General features: G+C 44.0%; 1 protein-coding gene across 1 annotated transcript in view; it reads right to left on the bottom strand.

Annotated features, from left to right (window-relative positions):
- The window catches only part of SCARF1 (scavenger receptor class F member 1), a 68,423-nt gene that overhangs the window by 18,411 nt on the left and 22,393 nt on the right, over nucleotides 1-27,619 (bottom strand). The window contains exons 4-7 of the mRNA XM_040338386.1: nucleotides 19,355-19,880; nucleotides 16,840-17,058; nucleotides 13,235-13,363; nucleotides 7,744-7,847 (exon numbers count right to left, since the gene is read on the bottom strand). Coding sequence (XP_040194320.1) covers nucleotides 7,744-7,847; nucleotides 13,235-13,363; nucleotides 16,840-17,058; nucleotides 19,355-19,880 — 978 coding nt within the window. The remainder of the gene's footprint in view (nucleotides 1-7,743; nucleotides 7,848-13,234; nucleotides 13,364-16,839; nucleotides 17,059-19,354; nucleotides 19,881-27,619) is intronic.

Raw genomic sequence — 27,619 nt, 5'->3', positions numbered from 1 at the left:
CCCCCCCCCCAGACCTCTCCCTTCCCATATATCACAACTTCCAAACTTCTCTCTTTAATGTGTACTTCTCTTTCTCACCTCCCTTCCTCCTCTCTCTTCTACCTCTTTTTTTTTTTTTTTTTTCCGGATTAATTTATAGTGTCCTGTACCCCATCAAATTAACAGGTCAAACGCGGGATAAAATTTCCTATGTTACCCATACAAAGCGCTACCTCGTGCCATTAGGTATTAAATTATATTATGCACCCATCACTTCTGCATAGCCCATAGTATACTTATACCCTTTCCATTCCTTCCACTTCTCTTCAAACTCCTCCCTATTCTCTCCTTCGCTAAATCTCAGATATTCCATATTGTAAATTTCGTCTACTTTGTTGCACCACCCCCTCAATGTGGGACTCTCCAGTTCTTGCCAGTGTAGGGATATTTGCCTCTTTGCAGCGTTCAGGAGCTGTGGGAGTAATGTCTTCAGGTAGTGTTTAGTTGGCATTCGAGACCCATGTAACACAAATACCCATGGGTTGTCTGGGAGTTCAACGTTTCTTATTTCTCTATTTTTTTGTCTTATCTCCCCCCAGTATTTTCTAATTTTGGAGCAAGTCCAATAAATGTGGGCCATAGTTCCTACTTAATTACAACCCCTCCAACATAGTGATGTATTTCCTGAGTATTTATGTACCTTATCCGGGGTAAGGTACCAGCGCACCAGGCATTTATAATTTAATTCCGTTATATTACAGTTTACCGACGTAGCATGTACCCTCTTTATTAATTGATTGATCTCACACTCATTTACATATGAGCCCAATTCCTCCTCCCATTTCTTAAAGTATGGCGGAATACCCCGCAATTTTGACTCGTTCAAGATCTTATATATCTTAGAAATTGTCCCCTTTTTAGCCTTTCCTTTGCATAATTTTTCAAGGGGCCGTAGATTTACTTCTAATCGAATAGGCTGGGGGAGTCTTTCAAAAAAATGTTTTAATTGCGCGTACCGCCATGCATCAATCAAAATCCCTTCCTTTTTATTTTTTAGTTCCTGAAAAGTTAACAGTTTGTTTTGTTCCATTACATCTTTTAATTGTATGTTATCTTGAATTATTTATTTACCGAACATTTTTTCTACTCCTGGTAAAAAGAAATTTGTGTCAGTTAAAGGTATAAAGGGTGAGTTGTAATCGCAATTTTCCTTCTTGTGTATCTTATCCCATATTTTTAACGCATGCCTAGTGATGACTAGGTTAATGATGTAACTGGGGGCCGAGTTGTGGATGGCTTTGTAAGTTATTGTTAATATTTAGAATTTACTTTGTTGGGTGAGTGGAGGGTTTGACAGAGAGGTGTGCAAACATTGAGCAGTGGGTAAGGTGGATGAATCTGGCAGCATCATTCATGATGGACTGAAGGGGGGATAGCCTATGTAAAGGTAATCCAGTGGAAAGGGAGTTGCAGTAGTCAAGTCGAGAGATGACCAGGGAGTGAACAAGGAGCTTTGTGATGTTATTGGTTAGGAAGGGGCGTATTCTGAAAATGTTGCAGAGGTTGAGGTGGCCACATTTTGACAGTGATTGGATGTGGGGCCGAAAGGAGAGTTCAGAGTCCAGGATTACACCTAGAACCTTGGCATGTTGTTACGGGCTATCGACCTTGACAGAGAAATCAGGGAAAGAGGCTTGTGGGGGAGGAAAAATTATGAGCTTGGTTTTGGATAGATTGATTTTGAGGAAGTGGTGTGACATCCAGGCTGATATGTCTGTTAGTAAATAAGTGATACATACAGGAGACTGAAGGAGTGAGCTGAGGGGTAAAGAGGTAGATTTAAGTGTCGTCAGCATATAAATGGTATCAAAAGGAATGTGAGGCTATCAGCTGACCCAGGGAGGAGGTGTAGATGAACAATAAGAGAGGTCCAAGGACAGAACCTTGGGGGGACCCCGACAGAGAAAGGAAGAGGAGAGGAGGGAGTAGAATTGTAAGTAACGCTAAAGGTGCAGTTAGATAAGTAGGATAAGAACCAGCGAATAGTAGTCACTTAGACCAAAGGTGTTTTTGATGAGGAAGGGGTGGTCCACTGTCCCAAAGGCAGCAGAGAGGTCCAGGAGTAGAAGTACAGAATAGCGTCCATTGGATTTAGCTGTTAGCAGATCATTTGTGAGTTTAAGGAAAGAAGTTTCCTGTGGAGGTTTGAGGGTGGAATCCAGACTGAAGGGGATCAAGAAGGTCATTCTTGGCAAGGTGGACGCTCAGTCGGTTGCAGACATTCAAGGAGTCTGGATGAAAAGAGGAGCAAGGAGATGGGGTGTAGGCTGTTAACATTGGTGGGGTTAAGTGAGGGCATTTTAAGTATAGGGGTGACTAGTGCATGTTTTAGAGTTGGGAAAGATGCTAGAAAAGAGGGAGAGATTGAAAATGTGATCTAGGGCCAGAGAGTGAAACAAGGTCCAGGGGGCAGGTGATTAGATGGACATTAGTGAAAGGTTTAGCAACCTCGTCTATAGTGGCGGAGTTGAATGAAGGAAATAATGATTGTACCTGTGGACATGGAATGTTAAGTGAGGAAGATATCTGTACAGTGGAGATCTCCTCACAAATTGTATCAATCTTATGTTTGAAGTGATTGGCGATCTCCTGGGAAGTGAGTGACTTAGTGGGTGGGTGGAAGCAGTGGAGGACGAGGTAGAGAGTTAAAGGTAGAGAAGAGATGACAGGGACAGAATGATAAGTTGTTAATGAATGTGATAAAATAGGTCTGCTTGTCAATGAGGAGGCAGGAATTGTATTTCTGGAGGGCAGATATATTGGTTGAAATCTTCCTTCGACACAGGCGCTCAAAGGCACATAGCAGGGGAGAGTAAAAAAAAACAAGAAATTCTTTAACCACTTCCCGCCCGGTCAATAGACAATTGACGTCCAAGAAGTGGTTCTGTAATCCTGACTGGACGTCTATTGACGTCCTGCAGGACAACATGCCGGCGCGCGCCCATCGATGATGCGGGGTGTCAGTCTGACACCCTGCATCTCCGATCTCGGTAAAGAGCCTACGGAGGAGACTCTTTACCACGTGATCAGCCGTGTCCAATCATGGCTGATCACGATGTAAATAGGAAGAGCCGCTGATCGGTTCTTCCTCACTCGCGTCTGACAGACGCGAGTAGAGGAGAGCCGATCGGCAGCTCTCCTGACAGGGGGGGTTTGTGCTGATTGTTTATCAGCGCAGCCCCCCCACGGATGCCCACACTGGACCACCAGGGAAGCCGCCAGGACCACCAGGGAAGTCCCAAGCATGTGAATGGCCAGGTACATCCCACATGGCCTTCCACATATGCAAATTGATGCCAAATATGTGCCAATCAGTGCCTACAAATGGGCACTGATTGGCACCATTGTGAAAGACTGCAAATCAATGATGCCCAGCAATGCCACCCATCTGTGCTATCCAGTGTCCATCAGTGCCACCTATCAGTGCCCATCCATGCTCATCTGTGCCCACCTATTAGTGACTATCAGTGCCCATCCATGCCACCTATCAATGCCACCATATGTACCAATCACTGCCACCATAAGTACCCATCAGTGCTGCCTATTGGTGCCCATCAGTGCCGCCTATTGGTGCCCATCAGTGCCGCCTATGAGTGCCTATCAGTGCCGCCTATGAGTGCCCATCAGTGCCACATACCAGTGCCACCTATCAGTGACCATCAGTGCCTACTTTTAGTGCCCATTAGTGCCGCCTATCAGTGTCCATCATCAGTGCCCACCAGTGCCACCTCATTAGTGCCATCTCATCGATGCCCATCGGTGTCACCTTATCAGTGCCCATCAGTGCAGCCGCCATATCAGTGCCTATCATTGAAGTAGAAAATGTACTTATTTACAAAAAAATAACAGAAAAAAAGAAAACCTTTTTTTTTTCAAAATCTTCTGTCTTTTTTTTTTTTTGGTGCAAAAAATTAAAAACGCAGAGGTGATCAAATACCACCAAAATAAAGCTCTATTTGTGGGGAAAAAATGCTAAAAAATGTGTTTGTGTACAAGGTTAGCATGACCGCGCAACTGTCATTCAAATTACGACAGTGCTGAATGCTGAAAATTGGCTTGGGCAGGAAGGTGCGTAAGTGCCTGGTATGGAAGTGGTTAAGTATATAAATAGTAAGAAAGGGATGTCAGAACATATTGTCCCCATAAAGGATGATGAAGGGAATCTAGTTAAAAAAGACGGAGAGATGGCAAAGGTTTTGAATTTATTCTTCTCCTCAGTCTTCACAAGGGAAACGGAGGGTTTCAGTAACCAAGACTGCAATGTTTATCCTCATAACATGTCACATAAAGCACCCTCATGACTAACAGAGGATAGAATTAGAAATAGACTTGAAAAACGTACCATTAATAAGTCACCGGGACCAGTCAAGTCAAGTCAATACTCAGTCAAGTATTTGCCAGACCATTGTTCCTAATATTTATGAACAGTCTACTGACTGGAATGGCACCAGCTGATTGGAGAAAAGCCAAATGTAGCACCAATATTTAAAAAAGGGCGAAGATATATCCCTGGGAACTACAGGCCAGTTAGCCTAACATCAATAGTTTGCAAGCTCTTAGAGGGGATAATAAGATTTTAGTAATAAAAAAGGTATTATTAGCAGTAATCAGCTTGGATTCATGAAGAATCGTTCTTGCCAGAGCAATCTATTAACCTTCTATGAGGAGGTGAGCTGCTATCTAGATAAAGAAAGACCTGTAGATGTGGTGTATCTGGATTTTGCAAAGGCATTCGATACAGTTCCACATAAAAGTTTACTGTACAAACTAAAGTCTGTTTAGGTAAGGACCAAAGGGTGAGTACATGGTTTGAAAACTGGCTACGGGGGTGATTCCATAGTGTGGTGAAAAATACAGAGTACTTGGAATGGTCTGGTGTGAAAAGCGGGGTCCCACGGGGTTCTGTCCTGGGACAAATCCTATTTAATTTATTCATTAACGATCTGGAGGATGGGATAAACAGGTCAATCTCAGTATTTGCACTTGATACTTAGCTTAGCAGAGCAATAACTTCTCTGCAGGATGTGGAAACCTTGCAAGAAGATCTAAACAAATTAATGGGGTGGGCAACTACATGGCAAATGAAAATTGAAAAATATTAAATAATTCATTTGGGTGCCAAAAATATGAATGCAATCTATTTACTAGGGGAAGAAATTCTGGGGGAATCTAGGATGGAAAAGGACCTGGGGGTCTTAGTAGATGAAAGGCTCAGCAATGGCATGCAATGCCAGGCTGCTAAAAGCAAAGCCAACAGAATATTGGCATGCAATAAAAAAGGGGATTAACTCCAGAGATAAAACAATAATTCTCCCACTCTACAAGACTCTGGTCCGGCTGCAGCTGGAGTATGCCGTCCAGTTCTGGGCACCACTGTGCTAAAGCTGGAGAGGGTCCAGAGAAGGCCTACAAAGCTAAAAAAGGGACTAGAGGACTTCAGCTATGGGGAAAGACTGGAAGCATTGAACTTATTCTCTCTGTAGAAGAGACGCTTGAGAGGGAATATGATTTCAATGTACAAATACCGTACTGGTGACCCCACAATAGGGATTAAACTTTTCTGTGCAAGGGAATTTAATAAGACACACGGTCATTCATTAAAATTAGAAGAGAAGCAATTTAACCTTAAACTGCATAGAGGGTTCTTTACTGTAAGAGCGGTAAGGATGTGAAATTCGCTTCGACATACAGTGGTTTCAGCGGGGACCATCAATAATTTCAGAAAACTATTAGATGAGCACCTAAACGACCACAACATACAGGGATATACAATGTACATTTAACATAAAAGCACACACACAGGTTGGACTTGATGGACTTGTGTCTTTTTTCAACCTCACCAACTATGTAAGAAAGGAAAGTCATAAAGAAAGAATGTTACTGTACCACATTACATTTACTAAGGAAAATGACTGCAACTGCACTTGCAAAGTGCACAGTCTATTTGACTTTAGTAAATACACCGGAATGTTTCCTTAGGCTAGGTTCACACATATGCGTTTTTGCTGCATTTTGCAATTTGCAGAAACGCACTACAGTCCATTTTACATGGTTTCCTATGGTTCACGTTCACATCTATGCGTTTTTGGAAAGTGACAGGGACTTCTTTCCCTCAGCAGATTGCATTTTGCATGTAATAGACTCCAATGGACCCACACCAAAAATGCAAGAACTTGCATATTTCTGCAGGACAATGCTAAACCTTACACTCCATCTACAGTCAGGGGCGGACTGACCATTGAGTCACTTGGGCACTGCCCTAGGGCCCCATGCCACTAGGGGGCCCCATCAGGGTTGCCAGGCTCAGTAAAACCAGGGACAGTATGTAAAAATCTGTGTTTTTTTTACATCTGTCCCTGATATGTCCGAAACCGACATGCTTTTGATGTGAAAATCCAGAGATTTTAGCTGCCCCGCCTCTGCACTGCCTCCTGGCGTGGTGACCTTCTGTAAGCCCAGGGGCCCCATAATCTTCTATTGCCCGGGGGCCCCATGAGTTGTCAGTCCGCCCCTGTCTACAGTATTACAACAAGATGGCTTTGCAGTAGAAGAGTCTGGCTGCTTAATTGGTCTGCCTGCAGTCCAGATCTTTCACCAAATAAATTTTTTTGGCGCATCTTGAAATGAAAAATACAACAAAGACCCAGGACTGTTGAGCAGTTAGAATCCTATATCAGGCAAGAATGGGACAACATTCCTGAACGGTGCCCTATGCAGGTGCGTTATTTTCAAAAAGTGACAGTGTGGTGGGGAAAAGATCCCCCATCCGCTGTCACAGGGGAAAGAGGCTTCAGATGCTGGAACATGTTACATATTCCACCCTAAAGTGGCTGTAAACCCTCAAATATACCCAGTGAAGTGAATAGTCGCAGATGATACACAGAGATTAAAGAAATCCTCTTGTACTTGTTTAACTGCAGTCTTCTCTTGTCTACTACCCTTCAAATTGCTAAAATCCTAATGCATCTGTGATTAGTACAGAGAAGTGGAGAACTGCAGTTATAGCTCTGGGACACTGTGTGAGAGTTGATTGGAGGAAAGGGACCCCCCTTTACATAGGCAGAGAAACAGGAACATACAGAGCTGTATTCTGAATAGACAAGCTGTGTTCTTATCTCCCCCCCATCACAAATTTTAGCTGATGTTATCTCATGCATCAGAAAAACTTATCAGAAGGGACTCATGCTCATAACAGCGGAAACAAAGCACCAGAGAGAAATTACACTTAGAGGTTTGGAGAGAGAGAGAGGTAAACACTACAGATAGTGTGCTTTGCTCAGTTTTCATGACTGGTGCTAACAACCACTTTAAAAAGGGTAGAACATGTATCATGTTCCAAAAGGTGAACTTATTAAATGTTTTCAGCTTAAGCATTTGAAATGTTTTCTATTTTCTATTGTGAATAAATAATGGGTTTATGAGATTTGCAAATCATTGCATTCTGGTTTTATGTAGATTTTACACAGCGTCCCAACTATTTGGAATTGGGGTTGTATATACAGTACATGCTTTGCGTTTCATTTCTATTCTAAACTGAATGGCTTCTTTTACAAAGTAATGGTTAATAAACTGAATACTTTAAAGAATTGTACTTTACACTATATATGCATACTCCTTGAAAGAACTCAGAAATGACAGAAGATGCACCCCCATATATAATGTAATTATAAAGACAAAAATAATATAGCGGGAAAAAAGACTTACTGAGCAGACAAGTTCCATAGAGTGGGTTACAAGGACCACCATCACATTCACAAGCACTTGAGCAGTTGAATCCAAAAAAGCCATGTGGACATGTTTCATTGCAGCTAAAGTATAATAAAACACAAAGATATTATACTGTCTTTGAGAATTGAAATACCACTTTGACATGAAATTCTCATGTATTAAACATGGAGAAATCCATTGCTATCTACAGTGTTAATAATGAATGCACATAGAAATCATTAGGAGGAATCTGCTTGTGCGGTATTATTGGTCTCATACTTACCATGAGTTCACAGTTCTGCTGTCTCCCCTTTCTCAGTCTGCTGTACGGGGGTTACAAGAGGATGCTACCAAGTAAATTTAGGTAATTATGCTGCATAATTTTGAAATAAAAAATGACTGATGTTTTAATGAAAACAGAAGTTCATTCATTTGTGTATTTTATATCTGCTTGGAGATCGGCTTCAACGAAAATAGGGTTGTCCAGATACCGATACTAGTATCGGTATCGGGACCGATACCGAGTATTTGCGGGAGTACTTGTACTCGCGCAAATGCTCCCGATACCTAAATAGAATACTTTTTTTGTATTTATCAACATGTTCTATGAAAATTCTTTGAGTTTTTTACTACTGCGTGACAAGCAAATAAAACATTTTTATTCATTTTTACTCATTTGTATTCTTTTATAATGTCTTGAGTTAGAGTTCTTCATAATTCTAAAGAAAATATCCTTAGTCTGTATTGTGGTTTGAAAACTGTCACATGACATTTAAAAAAAGTATCGGTATTCGGTATCGGCGACTACATGAAAAAAAGTATCGGTACTTGTACTCGGTCCTAAAAAAGTGGTATCGGGACAACCCTAAACGAAAACATAGAACTTCTCCAGTGGCGGTGCGTGTATAGAGGGCGCTGGAGCGCCGCCCCCTCTGGCTCCCGCACACGCCACTGATCACAATATACATAGATTCATGCATTGCATTGCATGAATCTATGTATTGCCGCCGAATATTCAGATGGCCGGCCCCCTGGTGAGCGCCGGCCATCTGAATAACGGCGGCTGTGGAAGTGCCTATCAGAGCCAGCGGCACAGTGGCGACAATTGCTGGGCACAGTGGTGACAATTGCTGGGCACAGTGGTGACAATTGATGGCACAGTGGTAACAATTGATGGCACGGTGGTAACAATTGATGGGCACAGTGGTAACAATTGATGGCACAGTGGCTGCGTTTGGTATGGCATAGTGGTGACAATTGATGGCACAGTGGTGACAATTGATGGCACAGTGGTAACAATTGATGGCACGGTGGTAACAATTGATGGGCACAGTGGTAACAATTGATGGCACAGTGACTGCGTTTGGTATGGCATAGTGGTGACAATTGATGGCATAGTGGTGACAATTGCTGAGCACAGTGGTGACAATTGCTGGGCACAGTGGTGACAATTGCTGGGCACAGTGGTGACAATTGATGGCACAGTGGTAACAATTGATGGGCACAGTGGTGACAATTGCTGGGCACAGTGGTAACAATTGCTGGGCACAGTGGTAACAATTGCTGGTCACAGTGGTAACAATTGATGGCACAGTGGTAACAATTGATGGCACGGTGGTAACAATTGATGGGCACAGTAGTAACAATTGCTGGGCACAGTGGTAACAATTGCTGGTCACAGTGGTAACAATTGATGGCACAGTGGTAACAATTAATGGCACAGTGCTAAGCAATCTAGATAATATAAAATGTTAGTGGTTACAGTATATGTTACCAGAGAATGGCTTCTGTTACTGGGGGGTTTATCCCTTTCTTTGAATAGGCAGAGATGTTCCTGCAACCTGCACTGGCTCCACGCCTCCGCACCGCTCAGCGGAGCGTATGAAGTGAAGAAAGAGCCTTCTCTGAGCTATCCTTCCTTGTCTGGAACCTGACCATGTTCTAAGCATTGTCACTCACAAGGGAGTTCCTCTGCCTACTACACACTCACCAGAATCACACCAAAATTATGTGGTGTTCCACTTCCTGCAAACCGCCCTCCTTCTACATCGGTACTTTGATGTAGAATACCAGGGTTTAGGGTTGTCCAGATACCGATACTAGTATCGGTATCGGGACCGATACCGAGTATTTGCGGGAGTACTCGTACTCGCGCAAATGCTCCCGATACCTAAATAGAATACTTTTTTTGTATTTATCAACATGTTCTATGAAAATTCTTTGAGTTTTTTACTACTGCGTGACAAGCAAATAAAACATTTTTATTCATTTTTACTCATTTTTATTCTTTTATAATGTCTTGAGTTAGAGTTCTTCATAATTCTAAAGAAAATATCCTTAGTCTGTATTGTGGTTTGAAAACTGTCACATGACATTTAAAAAAAGTATCGGTATTCGGTATCGACGACTACATGAAAAAAAGTATCGGTACTTGTACTCGGTCCTAAAAAAGTGGTATCGGGACAACCCTACGGCAGGTTTTGGCAGCAGATAGCTGCCATACCCCTGGTATTTTCTGAAATGGTGGGCGGACCTCTTAAGGTTAAAAGTAGTCTCCGTTGCGGATTCGTCGCAACATCACCTTTATCGGCAGCGGGAGAGGTACCTACCCCCCTCCTGCCGCATTCCGTTCAGGTCGTCTCCGCTGCTTACTGGAGCCGCCGATAGCGATCCGGTCCTTTACCCTCAGAGGCTGTTAGTCGAGTGGATGATAGAAGCAACGTCAAACATCACTTGTGCCCAATGATCTTAAAGGGGAATACTTTTTTTTTTTATTGCATTTAAGTGTAAATGTGAGATCTGAGGTATTTTTGACCCAAGATCTCACATTAAAGAGGTCCTGTCATGCTTTCTTTTCTTGTACAAGGGATGTTTACATTCCTTGTAATAGGAATAGAAGTGATCCAACATTTTTTAACCACTTAAGGACCGCCTTCTGCACATTTACGTCGGCAGAATGGCACGGCTGGGCACAGGCATGTACCTGTATGTCCCCTTTAAGTGCCTAGATGTGTGTAAACACACCTTCCCCGTTCTTCACAGTGGCAGTGTCACCGATCGTCTGTTCCCTGATATAGGGAAAGGGAATCAGTGACATCACACGTCCAGTCCCGCCCCCCTACAGTTAGAAACACATATGAGGTCACACATAACCCCTACAGCGCCCCCTAGTGGTTAACTCCTAAACTGCAATTGTCATTTTCACAGTAAACAATGCATTTTTATAGTATTTTTTGCTGTGAAAATGACAATGGTCCAAAAAATTTGTCAAAATTGTCCGATGTGTCCGCCATAATGTCGCAGTCACGAAAAAAATGCTTATCGGCGCCATTAGTAGTAAAAAAAAAAATATTAATAAAAATGTCATAAAACTATCCCCTATTTTGTAAACGCTATAAATTTTGCACAAACCAATCGTTAAACGCTTATTGCGATTACCAAAAATAGGTAGAGGAATACGTATCAGCCTAAACTGAGAACATTTTTTTTTTTTTTTTTTATCTTTTTTGGGGATATTTATTATAGCAAAAAGTAAAAAATATAGATTTTTTTTCAAAATTGTCGCTCTATTTTTGTTTATAGCGCAAAAAATAAAAACCGCAGAGGTGATCAAATACCACCAAAAGAAAGCTCTATTTGTGGGAAAAAAAGGATACCAATTTTGTTTGGGAGCCACGTCGCACCACCACACAATTGTCAGTTAAAGCGACACAGTGCCGAATCGCAAAAAGGGGCAAGGTCCTTTACCTGCATAATGGTCCGGGTCTTAAGTGGTTAAGGGGACAGTGTAAAAATATGCATGTCGTGCCCGCATATGTGTGTTTAAACCACACATGTGAGGTATCGCCGCAATTGTTAGAACAAGAGCAATAATTTCTAGCAAAAGACCTCCTCTGTAACTCAAAACTGGCAACCTGTAGACATTTTTAAACGTCCCCTATGGAAATTTTTAAGGGTCAAAGTTTGTCGACATTCCACGGCGGCACAATTTTGAGGCAAGACATGTTGGGTATCAATTTACTCAGTGTAACACTATCTTTCACAAAATGGGCTAAATTTACTGTTTTCTTATTTTTCTATTTAAAAAAGTGTATTAAAAAAAATGCGTTTGTAAATAAAATGTGACATAAAGTTTTGCAACGACTGCCATTTTATTCTCTAGGGTGTCTGAAGAAAAAATACATAGGGGCATATTCTTATAGATCTGAGGCGGCGGAACGTATGTCCTTTACGTTACGCCGCCGCAAGTTTAAGTGGCAAGTGCCTGATTCCCAAACCACTTACCTGTAAACTTGCGGCGGCGTCGCGTAAAGTCCACCCGCGCAAGCCCTCCTAATTCAAATGATCCTGGTAGGGGGCGTGGATCATTTAAATTAGGCGCGCTCCCGCGCCGATCGTAATGCGCATGCTCCGTCGGGTAAATTACCCGACGTGCTTTGCGCTAAATGACGTCTCACGGACGTCATTTGTTTTGACTGTAACGTAAATGACGTCCAGCGCCATTCACGGACGACTTACGCAAACGACGTTAAATTTTCAAATTTCGACGCAGGATCGACGGCCATACTTAACATTGAGTACGCCACCTAGGGGGCATCTTTATCTTTACGCCGCGTATCGCTTACGGAAACGACGTTAAAACACTACGGCGGGCAAGCGTAGGTTAGAGAATCGGCGTGACTAGTCATTTGCATATTCTACGCTGACCGCGACCTAGCGGTCAGCGTAAATATTGCAGCCTAAGATACAACGGCGCAGGCCGTCGTATCTTAGGCATGTTTAAGTGTATCTCATTTTGAGAATACACTTAAACATAGGATCGGACTTACGTGGGCGTATCTGCTGATACGCCTGCGTAAATTATTTGAGAATATGGCCCACAATGTTTGGGGTTCTAAGTAATTTTCTAGCAAAAAAAAATATTTTAAATTGTAGTGCAAAGTGGATTTTCCTTTCGTAAATAATCCCCACTGTATAATATCTCTAATGCCCGGTACAGACAATCCGATTATCGGACGAATGATCGTTCGTTTTTTTTGTATGCTAATCTCACGTCGAATCTGACAAGTTTACTAAAGTCACGAAAATTCTCGTACGGCAGAATAAAAAATCGGAAGTGATGTCATGTGTTGTAATGCATTTGTATTGCATTTTCGAACGACAGCTGTACTGATTAAACGAAAATCGTACGATCTGGCATCGTACGAAAAAAAAATCCGTGCATGTCCGATAGAATAAAATCGGATGAACTGTCCTGATCAGCTCTCGGAAGCTCTGTACTAACGATCCGATTATCGTACGATCGATTCGAAAGCCTAATTTTTCGTACGATTTTCGGATCGTGTGTACGGGGCATCAGCGACAAATTTCCTTAGGAGACTGCCCTTCCCATGCAATAATAGCACAAGGCCACCTACAGGTAGATAGAATAACTGCACCTGCCTACAAACATCCTAACTTGATTTTGTATGAACAATCAGTCTCTTACCTCTGTCTCCAGTGTCCCAAGTCACAGACACAGTCCCCTGTTACTGGGTCACAGCTCCCATGAATGCACAGTGGACACAGATGCTGACATCTCTCCCCATAACTTCCCTCTGGGCAGCTGAATTCACACCTTTAAAATGCACCGCAATTACTATACATTCCTTTAGACAAATATTGTCGTAAAAAAGATGGTTGTTTTAAAAACACTTGACATCCACACTTATTGTTTGCATTGTGGCTTAATGATTAGCAATTATTAAAAAATTGCGCTAAAGGGTGAAATCCAAAAACTAGCAGCTAGCACAAAAAATGTAAAAACACGTAAGCCCAATTAAAGTGTAGTGCCCATAAAACAAAATCAAAACAGCCCAGTGTATATCTATCTTAAAATGTCCATGCAAAGATAATAACTCCACCGTAAAATCTAGGTGAGATAATCTTCATATAAATCTCTGCATGATAATGTTGAATACTTCCATATTATTACGCAGAGATTGTTTTGATTTTGTTTTATGAGCGCCGCACTTTAAATTGATTAGCAATTATGCCTTGCATCAATGAGGTCCAAGATACTAGTTATATGGAGTGGTCATTAAAATATAGCGCTCCAGTTTTCTTACATACAGAATTTATCATACATTTATACAACTCTATCATGGTCTGTTCAGAGGCATAATTACACATTATGATTTATCGATACAGTATGAAGGCCATACACCAGTAGAATTTCATTTGATGTTTTGCTCCAAATTCTGAAAGCATGTTCTTCAGAGTATTTGATCTTGCCACCATTGAGTCAACTAATTTAGTTTGAATGCCCTTAAAATTGTATCCATATCTGCTACTTGAATGGGATCTCAGACATAATAAAAAGGTTCCTTTTTTGCCTACCGCATATGTGTAGGCAGGTGCAGTCTATTTTCTCCACTGTAGGTGACGCTCAACCGCAGAAGCATTGCAGGGGGAGAGGAAGTAAAGAGGAACTTATGGCCAGATTCACAAACGAGATACGACGGCGTATCTACTGATACGCCGTCGTATCTCTGTTTCTAACTATGCGACTGATTCATAGAATCAGTTACGCATAGCTAGCCCTAAGATCCGACAGGTGTAATTGAATTACACTGTCGGATCTTAAGGATGCAATTCATGGCCGGCCGCTAGGTGGCGAGGCCATTGCGGCCGGTGTAGAATATGCAAATGAAGACTTACGGCGATCCCCGAACGTCCCGAACGGCCCGTCGATCTAAATCTACGTCGTTTCCGTCAAGTTACGCTGCGTAAAACTAGGGCTTAGCCCTAGTTCTCTTAAGCCATGGTAAGTATGGCCGTCGTTCCCGCGTCGAAATTTAAACATCAACTTTGTTTGTGTAAGACGTCCGTGAATGGCGCTGGATGCCATTTACGTTAACGTCTAAGCAAATGACGTCGGTGTGACGTCAGTTAGCGCAATGCACGTCGGACAGATTTAAGTTACACCGCAGCAAATTTCCAGGTAAGTGCTTTGTGGATCGGGCACTTAGGCAGAAAATTTGCGGCAGTGTAACTTAAATAGGAAAAGTTAAGTTGCGCCCGCTGATTGTGAATCTGGCCCTATGTCCATTTGACTCTAATGGCAACCTTGGGTCAGGCAGAGTCTATTAAGGACCCTGGCCCCTGGGCTTGGCGTGCATTTTGCATGTGGTTAGAGTAGGGACAGGTCATTCATCTGCCAGGGACTGTGCTTAGCATCATGGAGAGGTTCCTAAGGAGTAGGAAAAGTGCAGAGGCACTCCATCCTACCTGGAAGCTACGGACCGGCCAGGGCACATTCTGCTCCTCGCTGTCGGCAGTCCTGTGATCTTCTGCTACTGACACTTCGCTGTTACATCATGTGAGTGCTCCCGGTTGGGTTGTCTTCCCTTCGGGCTTGTTGTGGATTGCTGAACTTCAATTACAATATATTTCTGTTCTCTGCACCTGAACTCTGAGTGTTTTCTGCCACCACACTGCACCTACCCATGCGCATTACAACAGTTATTGTTTTTCCATAACTTAAACTACAATCATGGTTAAAACATTGTTCAGAATAGAAGCGAAAACGAATTTTCATCCTGTCCCTTCAAATTTTCTCATAGTTATAGTCGAAAATAATCATCTATTTGACCTTGCTAGCTATTAGAAAATCTAAATAAATAAAAAAAAATGCAAATTTTCGAAAAAAAATTCTACTGGTGTATGGCCAGCTTTACTGATTTAGAATGGCACCAGCCTTTGTAGCAAGGAAGCTGGGTAAACAAGGAGAAAGAGCATCATTGTTCCAAGGTACAGCCCTGGCACTTATTTTACTGTCAGGGTGCACTCAGAAGAGGCCTGCTGGGCATCAATCACAGGCTCACTAGAACAGCACATGTTCATGCCATCAACCTCTAAGTGAGGAGGCAACGATTCAGAAGGTAATGTGCACATTACATTTTCTTCCACTTGAGCAATGCATGCAGTTCCATGGACAAGAAAAGAGGAGATACAGCATCACTGGCAAATGTGCAGAGAATACTGCTGCGAGGAAAAATTTCCTTAGCTTAGTTAGTGATATGAAAATATATCTTGAAAAAATACCCAATCACGTACAAGAAAAAAATAGCTTGAACAAGATTGGATTATGGAGGTCAGCAGAACCTTCCCTCTTTCACTAATACCCTCTACACACAAGCAGAATTTCCGTCGGAAAAAAAGTTGGATAGTTTTTCCGACGGAATTCCGCTCAAGCTTGTCTTTCATACACACGATCACACAAAAGTTCTCTGAACGTTCGAGCGTTAAGAACGCGGTGACGTACAACACTGCGACGAGGCAAGAAAAAGAAGTTCAATGCTTCTGAGCATGCGTCGAATTGCGTCGAATTTTCCCGTCGGAATTCCATAAAGACAAACGGATTTTGGGATAGTATTTTTTTCCGTTGGAAAAATTGAGAACCTGCTCTCAAACTTTTGATGGCGGAAATTCCGACAGCAAAAGTCTTATGGAGCCTACACACGGTCGGAATTTCCGATGAAAAGCTCACATCAGACTTTTGCTGGCGGAAATTCTGCTTGTGTGTATGGGGCATAAGACTCTTTATCTTGAAAGTGAAAAGCCTACTTGCCTTGAGTAAATCACCTCCATTGCCACCATATTATAAGCTAGGTGAGGTCCAGGAAAGCAGGCCCCTTTCACACTGAGGAGTTTTTCAGGCGGTATAGCGCTAAAAATAGCGCCTAAATACCTAAAAACTAATGTTTTTTGCAGAAAAGGTGATCCCAGCAGAGGGGTGTTAATTACAACGCCAAATGAATGCACCTGCTGGCCTCAGTGGTAAAAAATATACTTCTGGCTGTTCAGGGTGAGGGAACCTAAATTTGGGCCATGGCTGAGATGTGACACATCTATTAGGAATATGCCGTTTTAGATTAGCCATGCTCACTTCTTGCCCCTCCTTTATATTCCTGACATTTTGAATTTGGGAAGGCAATCCTGCAAGGGGCTCTATAATAACTCTGAAACGGGGCACCATCATCTGCATTTATGCCTCTGGAGCTGTATAAGTACAGTAGGTTACCTGTTGCTGTGTTCAGTTAAAAGACATACCGGGGTCCCATCTTCCCAGGATCACAGTTCTGACAGGTCCCTGTCCCTGGGCTGCATACTTCATTTCCGCGACATTTCGGGCAGCTCTGTGCACAGTCCTCTCCATAATATCCAGGCAAACAGGGCGTATCGCATCTTGTACCATTCCAGCCAGGTTCGCATGATGGGCAAGAGCCATCCAGTGGGGAACATGTCTGTCCTTGTTTACATCTTCCACAACTAAAGAAAAGATTTAATACATGTGCACATTTTGGGTGATTTTCAAATTTGTTGCTTTGTCATATGTAAATATATTCATAATGAATAAACAGATTTGTAAATGTTTTCTCTACGGTATACATGTTATACAGTATGTAAGTCAGACTATGGAGGATGCATGATGTAAGAAAATCAGCTGCAGGATAAGCCATCTATAGCCACCTGTTTTTCACCAGGCCCGCCATTAGAAATCACAGGGTACAGCCTAGCCGACAGGGCCACCCTGTTCTCCGAAAATATCAAATTATATTTTTGCCAAATATCCATGGCCACAATGCTATGCTTTGCAGCCATGGCAGAAATTATAACCTTGTCGATCAATACCCATTCAACGGAATAGAGCTGCTCTGCAAGCACCCCACAGCCATGGTGAGCTAGTGCAGGGATAAAGCAGGTGGTAAGGAAATAACATGCCTCTTCACCACCTGTCAAATGCTCTCTGAAGAGAAATCCAAATGCTGACTGCTCTTAGGAGCTTCTTTTTTAGAATTTAAAATTATTTTACATATAGTTTTTGGAATATATATATATATATATATATATATATATTGCCCTACTTTGTTGGAAGGGGGTGGGGGTGGGGGCTTTGGTGAAATATATAAACAGAACCCTAATATTTCACATTTGAAACAGAGAAAGGGACTGATGTCAGAGATTCATCAGTCCGTTTCTCTGTAGCCTCAGCTTCTGCAGCACTCTTAGGCTTTCTGATCACACACAGTTTACTATGCTTCACTGATGAATGGACACAAGAGCGAATGGTACCAATTGCTCACTGTGTTTCTTCAGGAAAGGAAGCAGCTTCCGGCCAGAAAGGAGAGGCGGGAAGCCATTGGTGCTGCAGGGGAGGGGGGAAGGAGAGCAGGTGCAAGGGGGAGCAGATCCAAGAACTGATACCTCCTGCAGGGCAGCTGGAGGGAGAAAGAGGAGTAAAAGCCGGAAGCACTGCAGGGGGATTCACAAGAGCCACAAGTGTCAGCAATAAGGTATTACAGCTGGCCTTCCTGCTCAGCAGGTGCCCTGGCCCCCCTTTTGAACAGATGAGGGCTGGGCCTCTACAAGAGGGCCGGCTGTACTGCCTTATGAGCAGCCTTGCTTGCCATATGTCATCATTAATCCATTTGCTCTAGCTGACATCACCAGCACTCTAGCAAAGCCAAATACACAGCTCTTAAAGGCCAACTCCAGTCTCCTGCCTGTATCCTCAATTGGGCAGGTTTCTTTTGAATTCCTGTCCCATTAACAGCCTGTTACTCATGTCATTGGGACAGCAGCAAGAAGAAGGCTCCCCTGTACTAAGACAGACATCAATGAAAACCTGACAGAGTTTCGGCACTCTACTAACAAATAAAGTGTGTCTATTAATGTTTTATATTTCTTTTTGGAGAGATGTCCTCAGTGAGGGGGGCAGGAAGTGAGAAAAAAGCTCCTCAATGGCAACACAGACAGCAATTAAAACCTGACAGAGGCTTTAAACTTTTCACTCTGTCCAAAACAAAAATTGTAGACTTCAATTATGCTTTAAATTGTAAAGCATCCTCCTTGGAACTGCTACCCCTACAGCAGAGGCGGACTGACAACTCATGGGGCCCCCGGGCAATAGGAGATTATGGGGCCCCGGGGCAATAGATTATGGGGCCATACAGTATACACACACATACATACATACACAGACACACAATATACACACACAGTATACATACACATACACGCACTGAAAAGGTACTGGAGAGGCGGGGCAGCTATAATCTTATTTTATTTAAATAAAAAGCAGATTTTTACATACTATCCCTGGTTTTATTGAGGCTGGCAACCCTGATGGGGCCCCCTAGTGGCATGGGGCCCTCGAGCAGTGCCCGAGTGGCCGAATGGTCAGTCCACCCCTGTCCTACAGAAGATCCCAGATGATGAACGGTGGAAAAGAGGGTCTCACTCAAGCAGGAGCCCAGTAGAATTCCTTTAGAATCCTGTTACCTTTTCCAGCCTCAAAACAATTGCCAGATATGCCCAGGCAGTATGTCTTCCCTTAGATATAGCAGACTGTCACCATCATGATGGTTTAAATGCACTGGTTGGACATTTCTTTCTGACAGTTAAGTGCTCACCATGACATTAAAGAGATGGAAGTGGTGGGTGCCTATCCTGTGTACTCTTGGGCTCCAAATATATGTTTATGCATCAGGTGGAATCTTTCCTGCCTAACATCCCAGCTCTTTTGGAGGTCTATGTGTAGCTTAGACTTTCTCACAGGACTCACCTCTTTTCACATTTAGGTCCATAAGTTCCAGAAGAGCAAGGTTCTGCACACCTCTTTCCTTGGTAGCCGATGTAACAATCACATTCACCATTGATTGGACTGCATTTCCCATGCACACAGTCACAGTGGAATTCACATCTGGGACCATGCCATGCTTCTCGACATTTGCAGGTTCCTTTGGTTTGCAAACAAGGTGATTTGTTGCAGTTGCATTTTATACCGCATCTCTGGCCCCACCATCCGCTGTTGCATACACACTGACCATTCGTCTGGTTACAGTGAGAACTTTCTAAGTTACATAAACATTGCTTAGTGCAATGCTGGGCCCACCAGCCTGGCTCACATTGACATGATCCAGTGACAGGGTCACAAGTTCCCCTTTGGTTGCAGTGGCAGGTATGCTGACAATCCAGACCCCAGCGATTAGGATAGCAGATACATTGTCCGGTCACTCCATTACATTTCCCATTGGGATAGCAGGAACACCTCTTTTTACAGTCTGAACCCCAATACTGGTCAGGACAAGCTGAAAAAAAAAGAGGAAAGACTTACGTTATTTTTTCACTTTTAATTAATACTAATTGCCAAACTATTACTATACAGGATTTATATAGCACCAACAGTTTGTGCAGTTTTATACATTAAAGGGAGACAATACATTATTAAAACTTATAGAAAATAACCAAAGAATACACTTGATACATACCCATATCTTATGAATATTCATACGTATAAATTGTATACCCCGTAGTTGTAAGCTCAGAAACACTTTCACTTTTACTCGCTTATAGTAGCCGAGATCTGTGTTGTATTTCTCCATTGCAATGTTTGTATAATTAAAGCACCTACTTATCATCTGGATCTACTATCTCATCTGATCGTCTTGATTAAGACCCCCAAATCGGATTTAACAGGCCATATAAAAAGATTATACCAATGTGACCAGGTTGTGTAACCATAAAATGTCTATCCACAAATGGCAGCCTCCACAAGGGGATTAGAAGCAAAATCCAGTAGGAGCTACAGAATATAAAAGAGAAGAGAGGCGCCTCTAAGTGGAGCAAGAAGTTGCTAAATGTTGTACCTTCATTAAATGTAACCATATTGCTACATTTAGAGGCGCCTCTCTTCTCTTTTATACTCAGTTGTGACATGACGCTACTCTTAGTATATCAAAACATCACTTGTATATCAAGTCAACATTTATAAAAAAAATTGCTTGTCTTACAAAACGCTCTCAAACCAAGTTACCCTCAAACCAAGGTTTTACTGTAGTTATAATTTTTGGAGAATGGAGCAGGGGCAGACATGCCACTTATGAACACTGTACAGCTGCACAGAAGCCCTGTTGGACATAGGGGTCATTTACAATACTGTAAATGTAAGTGCTGGGATCTCCTCCCATTAGCATGTAGACCTGGACTTGCTCCATGCAAGGGGAAGTGCCTTCACTCCCTGCCTGATTGGCACTGAGACATGCAGAATGTGCAGTTGGTTATAAGTTGAATGGAGGGCTCATAAATAGTTGTAAAGCTTTCGACTGTTGAAAGTAGATTTTTTAGACTGAGCAGTGAGCACAATTTATGTAAAAGTGGCCTATAAATGTCCATACAATTAAATGACTTCTGTGTGCTACTTTAGACTTTAAGGGGTTGTAAAGGTACAATTTTTTTTCCTAAATAGCTTCCTTTACCTTAGTGCAGTCCTCCTTCACTTACCTCATCCTTCCATTTTGCTTTTAAATGTCCTTATTTCTTCTGAGAAATCCTCACTTCCTGTTCTTCTGTCTGTAACTCCACACAGTAATGCAAGGCTTTCTCCCTGGTGTGGAGTGTCGTGTTCGCCCCTTCCCTTGGACTACAGGAGAGTCAGGAAGTTCTCTACATTGCAGATAGAGAAAGGAGCTGTGTGTTAGTGGGCATCCTGACTCTCCTGTAGTCCAAGGGAGGGGGCGAGCACGACACTCCACACCAGTGAGAAAGCCTTGCATTACTGTGTGGAGTTACAGATAGAAGAACAGGAAGTGAGGATTTCTCAGAAGAAATAACGACATTTAAAAGCAAAATGGAAGGATGAGGTAAGTGAAGGAGGACTGCACTAAGGTAAAGGAAGCTATTTAGGGGAAAAAAATTGTACCTTTACAACCCCTCTAACTATGTACTGAAATTCACAATGGTGTTTTTTTAAAGTGATTTCTCAACAGTGGATGGATGGGTGAGTTTGTTTTGAAAATCTGAATATTAAATATGAATTAAATAGCATTTTCACTTTGCCGTGATCAGATACAGTTTAGTTCGGCTTTGAAGCAGGTTCAATGCAAGGGCAAATGGTCAACAATTTTTTTCACATTTTAGCATGCAGGCTGGCGTGAATGAGCTCTAATTCCATTGTTTGTGGTTGAACACAAACTATTTTGAGGAGCTCCTTTATGGGGAAAGTTAAAACAAAACTGCTCCACCTAGAGGTGCCTGCACATACTGTACCTGCAGAAGCACCATCTGGTCATTATTTATTATTAATGTCAGGTGCTTATAAGCGCCGTCAATTTATGCAGTGCTTTACATATATATTGTACATTCACATCAGTCCCTACCCTCAAGGAGCTTACAATCTAAGGTCCCTAACTCACATTCATATATAAACAGAGTTCTTCAACTGGAAGTGCAGCACAAGTACCTTCATGTACTTTTGGGTGTAGGTTACCAGGTATTATTTTGATTAAAACGATTGATTTAAAAGGATTAAACTTTTTGAAATCACATTAACATGTTGAAGTATATATGAGACTTTTAGTGATTGGGTTTACATCTAATTTAAGTCACTTCTGAAAATCTGTCATACTGGTCATAAGAAAAACACAGAGGGCCAGATCTTTAGATCCGCGTAACCTATGTGATTTAAGATCCGCCGCCGCAAGTTTTTGAGGCAAGTGGGTAATTCACAAAACACTTACCTCAAAACTTGCGGCGGCGTATCGTAAATCCCCCGGCGGAATTCAAATTCCGCGACTAGGGGGAGTGTACTATTCAAATCAGGCGCGTTCCTGCGCCGATCGAATAGCGCATGCGCCGTCCGGAAATTTTCCCAGCGTGCATTGCTCTAAATGACGTCGCAAGGACGTCATTGGTTTCGACGTTTACGTAAATTACGTCCATCCGTATGCGCGAACGACTTACGCAAACGACGTAAAAAATTAAAATTTCATTGCGGGAACGACGGCCATACTTAACATTGGCTGCGCCTCATACAAGTAGGGGTAACTATACGCCGGAAAAGGGCGAACGCAAACGGCATAAAAAACGACGTAAAAAAAAGCGCTGGGTGGTCGTTCGTTTCGGAATCGGCGTATCTCTTCATTTGCATAATCGTCGTGTAAATAAAGCGAAACGCCACCTAGCGGCCGGCATGGGTGTAGGAACCCTTACAAATCTGGGGGGGGACAGCATTTTTACTCGCCAGGTAAATTCTTATTCAGTAAACTCGGACTCCCACATGCCATGTGGGTTAATTTTTACTTATGCCATGTGGGTTGATTTTTACGAATGCCCTGTGGGCCACAAGGCATTAGTAAAAATCAACCCACATGGCATAAGTAAAAATTAACCCACATGGCATAAGTAAAAATTAACCCACATGGCATAAGTAAAAATTAACCCACATGGCATAAGTAAAGATTAACCCACATGGCATAATTAAAAATTAACCCACATGGCATAAGTAAAGATTAACCCACATGGCATAAGTAAAAATTAACCCACATGGCATAAGTAAAAATTAACCCACATGGCATAAGTAAAAATTAACCCACATGACATTAGTAAAAATTAACCTACATGGCATTAGTAAAAATCAACCCACATGGCATTAGTAAAAAACAACCCACATGGCATCAGTAAAAATCAACCCACATGGCATTAGTAAAAACCAACCCACATGGCATAAGTAAAAATTAACCCACACGGCATAAGCAAAAATTAACCCACATGGCATAAGTAAAAATTAACCCACATGGCATTAGTAAAAATCAACCCACATGGCATAAGTAAAAATTAACCCACATGGCATAAGTAAAAATGAACCCACATGGCATTAGTAAAAACCAACCCACATGACATTAGTAAAAATTAACCCACATGGCATTAGCAAAAATTAACTGGTTAGCTGGTAGTGGCAGGTTAGGTGATTGACAATAGTTCCAGGTTAGGTAGTAGTGGCAGGCTAGGTGGCAGTGCCAGGTTAGGTGGCAGTGCCAGGTTAGGTGGCATACAGTAGTGCCAGGTTAGGTGGTAATGCCAGGTTAGGTGGTATACAGTAGTGCCTGGTTAGGTGGTAGTGTCAGGTTAGGTGGCAGTGCCAGGTTAGGTGGTATACAGTAGTGCCAGGTTAGGTGGTAGTGCCAGGTTAGGTGGTATACAGCAGTGCCTGGTTAGGTGGTAGTGCCAGGTTAGGTGGCATACAGTAGTGCCTGGTTAGGTGGTAGTGTCAGGTTAGGTGGCAGTGCCAGGTTAGGTGGTATACAGTAGTGCCAGGTTAGGTGGTAGTGCCAGGTTAGGTGGTATACAGTAGTGCCTGGTTAGGTGGTAGTGTCAGGTTAGGTGGCAGTGCCAGGTTAGGTGGTATACAGTAGTGCCAGGTTAGGTGGTAGTGCCAGGTTAGGTGGTATACAGTAGTGCCAGGTTAGGTGGTAGTGGCAGGTTAGGTGGTATACAGTAGTGGCAGGTTAGGTGGTAGTGGCAGGGTAGGTGGTATACAGTAGTGCCTGGATAGGTGGTAGTGCCAGGTTAGGTAGTATTGCCAGGTTAGGTGGTATACAGCAGTGCCAGGTTAGGTGGTATACAGTAGTGTCTGGTTAGGTGGTAGTGGCAGGTTAGGTGGTATACAGTAGTGCCTGGATAGGTGGTAGTGGCAGGTTAGGTGGTAGTGCCAGGTTAGGTGGTATACAGTAGTGCCAGGTTAGGTGGTAGTGGCAGGTTAGGTGGTATACAGTAGTGCCTGGATAAGTGGAAGTGGAAGGTTAGGTAGTAGTGGCAGGTTAGGTGGTAGTGGCAGGTTAGGTGGTAGTGCCAGGTTAGGTGGTATACAGTAGTGCCAGGTTAGATGGTAGTGCCAGGTTAGGTGGTATACAGTAGTGTCTGGTTAGGTGGTAGTGGCAGGTTAGGTGGTATACAGTAGTGCCTGGATAGGTGGTAGTGGCAGGTTAGGTGGTAGTGCCAGGTTAGGTGGTATACAGTAGTGCCAGGTTAGGTGGTAGTGGCAGGTTAGGTGGTATACAGTAGTGCCTGGATAAGTGGAAGTGGAAGGTTAGGTAGTAGTGGCAGGTTAGGTGGTAGTGGCAGGTTAGGTGGTATGCAGTAGTGCCAGGTTAGGTGGCAGTGCCAGGTTAGGTGGTATACAGTAGTGCCTGGTTAGGTGGTAGTGGCAGGTTAGGTGGTATACAGTAGTGCCTGGATAGGTGGTAGTGGCAGGTTAGGTGGTAGTGCCAGGTTAGGTGGTATACAGTAGTGCCAGGTTAGGTGGTATACAGTAGTGCCTGGTTAGGTGGTAGTGCCAGGTTAGGTGGTAGTGCCAGGTTAGGTGGTAGTGCCAGGTTAGAGTGGTAGTGCCAGACAGGGCCGGCGCAACCACCAGGCGGACCAAGCGGCCGCTTGGGGCGGGCAGGTCCGCAGCCTGGGATGGGGCGGAAAGATGACCTTTTTTTTTTTTTTTATTTACTGTCCGGAGTTGCCGCCGCCCTCCGGCGCCCGGTGTCCCGCTCCAGGGCTCGAGTTGCAGGAACGGCGTCTGTAGAGGAGAAGGGAGGGAGAAAAAGTTTCACTGGCACCGCACTGCCCCGCCTCCTCCCCCGGCGAGCTGTTGCAGAAGAACAATAACATCATTAGCATGTGACAAACCGAGTCTCTGCTGCCTGACTAGTAACTCCCCCCAGCAGGAGATCGTGGCCAGCACTAGCTAAACTTCTCTTCCTTCTCTGCTGAAGGGAGCATGCTGGCTGCTTGTAATTTTTTTTTGTGATGGACGCTGATGAGCTGACCAGCCAATCTGCAGGCACTTGATAGGGCTAGGTGCATGCAGATTGGCTGGTCAGCTCATCAGCGTCCATCACAAAAAAAAAATTACAAGCAGCCAGCATGCTCCCTTCAGCAGGAGAGAAGAGAAGAGAAGTTTAGCTAGTGCTGGCCACGGTCGGGTTTGTCACATGCTAATGATGTTATTGATGTTAGGAAGCAGCATGGATGGAGGGTAAGTCACAGAAATTGTGTGTGTTACTGTGCCCCCCCCCCCCCCCCCTGCAGACTTTAATTAAACTCCTGTTTAAAGGGAAACCTGGCTGAGGTTGACAGGCTGGCATTGTGAAGATGGATGAGGATGACTCTGGGTGGATATGAGAGTTACATTGTGGAGATCCTCTTCACAATGTAACTCTCATCCCCACAGAGTCATCCTCATCCATCTTCACAATGCAACACAATCATCTTCATCCCCACCCAGCACCATCCATCCCTCTCTAACGCATCCCCTGCACCATCTATCCCTTTCCACAACACATCCCCACCCACACCCAGCACCATCCATCCCTCTCCACAACGCATCACCACAACGCATCACCACAACGCATCACCACCCACGCCAAGCACCATCCATCCCACTCCACAATGCATCCCCACCCACCCCTCTCCACAATGCATCCCCACCCACCCCTCTCCACAACGCATCCCCACCCACCCCTCTCCACAACGCATCCCCACCCACGCCTAGCACCATCCACCCTCTCCACAACACATGGCTGTGGAGGAGGCGGGTACAGAGAGAGGTGGCTGTGGAGGAGGCGGGTACCACCCACCCCTCTCCAACGCATCACCACCCACGCCAAGCACCATCCATCCCACTCCACAATGCATTCCCACCCACCCCTCTCCACAACGCATCCCCACCCACCCCTCTCCACAATGCATCCCCACCCACGCCTAGCACCATCCACCCTCTCCACAACACATGGCTGTGGAGGAGGCGGGTACAGAGAGAGGTGGCTGTGGAGGAGGGGGGTACAGAGAGGTGGCTGTGGAGGAGGGGGGTACAGAGAGGTGGCTGTGGAGGAGGGGGGGTACAGAGAGGTGGCTGTAGAGGAGGGGGGTACAGAGAGGTGGCTGTAGAGGAGGGGGGTACAGAGAGGTGGCTGTAGAGGAGGGGGGTACAGAGAGGTGGCTGTAGAGGAGGGGGTACAGAGAGGTGGCGGTAGAGGAGGGGGCACAGAGAAGTAGCTTTATAGCCCTCTCTGTACCCCCCCTCCTCCACAACCACCTCTCTGTACCCCCCTCCTCCACAACCACCTCTCTGTACCCCCCTCCTTAAAATGACTAAGATTGTATTTTTTTTTCTTTTTTAATAATTATGAGATGGCACTGGTGGGCAGTAATGAGGTGGCACTGATGGACACTAATGGGCTGAACTGGTAGGCAGTGATGAGGTTGCACTGACAGGCTGAACTGGTGGACACTAATGAGGTGGCACTGTTGGACACTGATAGGCTGCACTTTACCTCTCCACCCTAAACAATAACCTCCTCCCCAACCTAGATTTTCTGAGATAATGAAAAAAAAAAAAAAAATATCGGCCATCGGCCGCCCCAATTTTGGAATATCGGCATCGGTATCGGCCAGAGAAAAACCCATATCGGTCTACCTCTAGTCTGCACTGTAGGGGTGTCTGTACTGCGGGGGTCTGCACTGTAGGGGTGTCTGTACTGTGGGAGTCTGCACTATAGGGGGGTCTGTACTGTAGGGGTGTCTGTACTGTGGGGGTCTGCACTATAGGGGTGGGGGTCTGCACTGTAGGGGTGTCTGTACTGTGTCGGGTTGGGGTCTGCACTGTAAGGGTTTCTGTACTGTGGGGGGCTGCACTATAGGGGTGTCTGTACTGTGGGGTATGGGGGTCTGCACTGTAGGGGTGTCTGTACTGTGGGGGTCTGCACTATAGGGGTGGGGGTCTGCACTGTAGGGGTGTCTGTACTGTGTCGGGTGGGGGTCTGCACTGTAAGGGTGTCTGTACTGTGGGGGTCTGCACTATAGGGGTGTCTGTACTGTGGGGGTCTGCACTGTTGGGGGGTCTGAACTGTTGGGGGTGTCTGTGTAATGGGGTCCAGAGGTGCAGGGTGCTATGTAATGTAAAGGGGTCCAGTGGTGTATGGTGCTGTGTAATGTAAAGGGGTCCAGTGGTGTATGGTGCTGTGTAATGTAAAGGGGTCCAGTATGTTTTACATTTAGTAGT

Source organism: Rana temporaria, chromosome 2, assembly GCF_905171775.1.
Source record: "Rana temporaria chromosome 2, aRanTem1.1, whole genome shotgun sequence".
NCBI classification, from domain to species: Eukaryota; Metazoa; Chordata; class Amphibia; order Anura; family Ranidae; genus Rana; species Rana temporaria.
The sequence above is the reverse complement of the archived record's forward strand: the minus strand, read 5'-3'. Positions and strand labels throughout refer to the sequence as shown.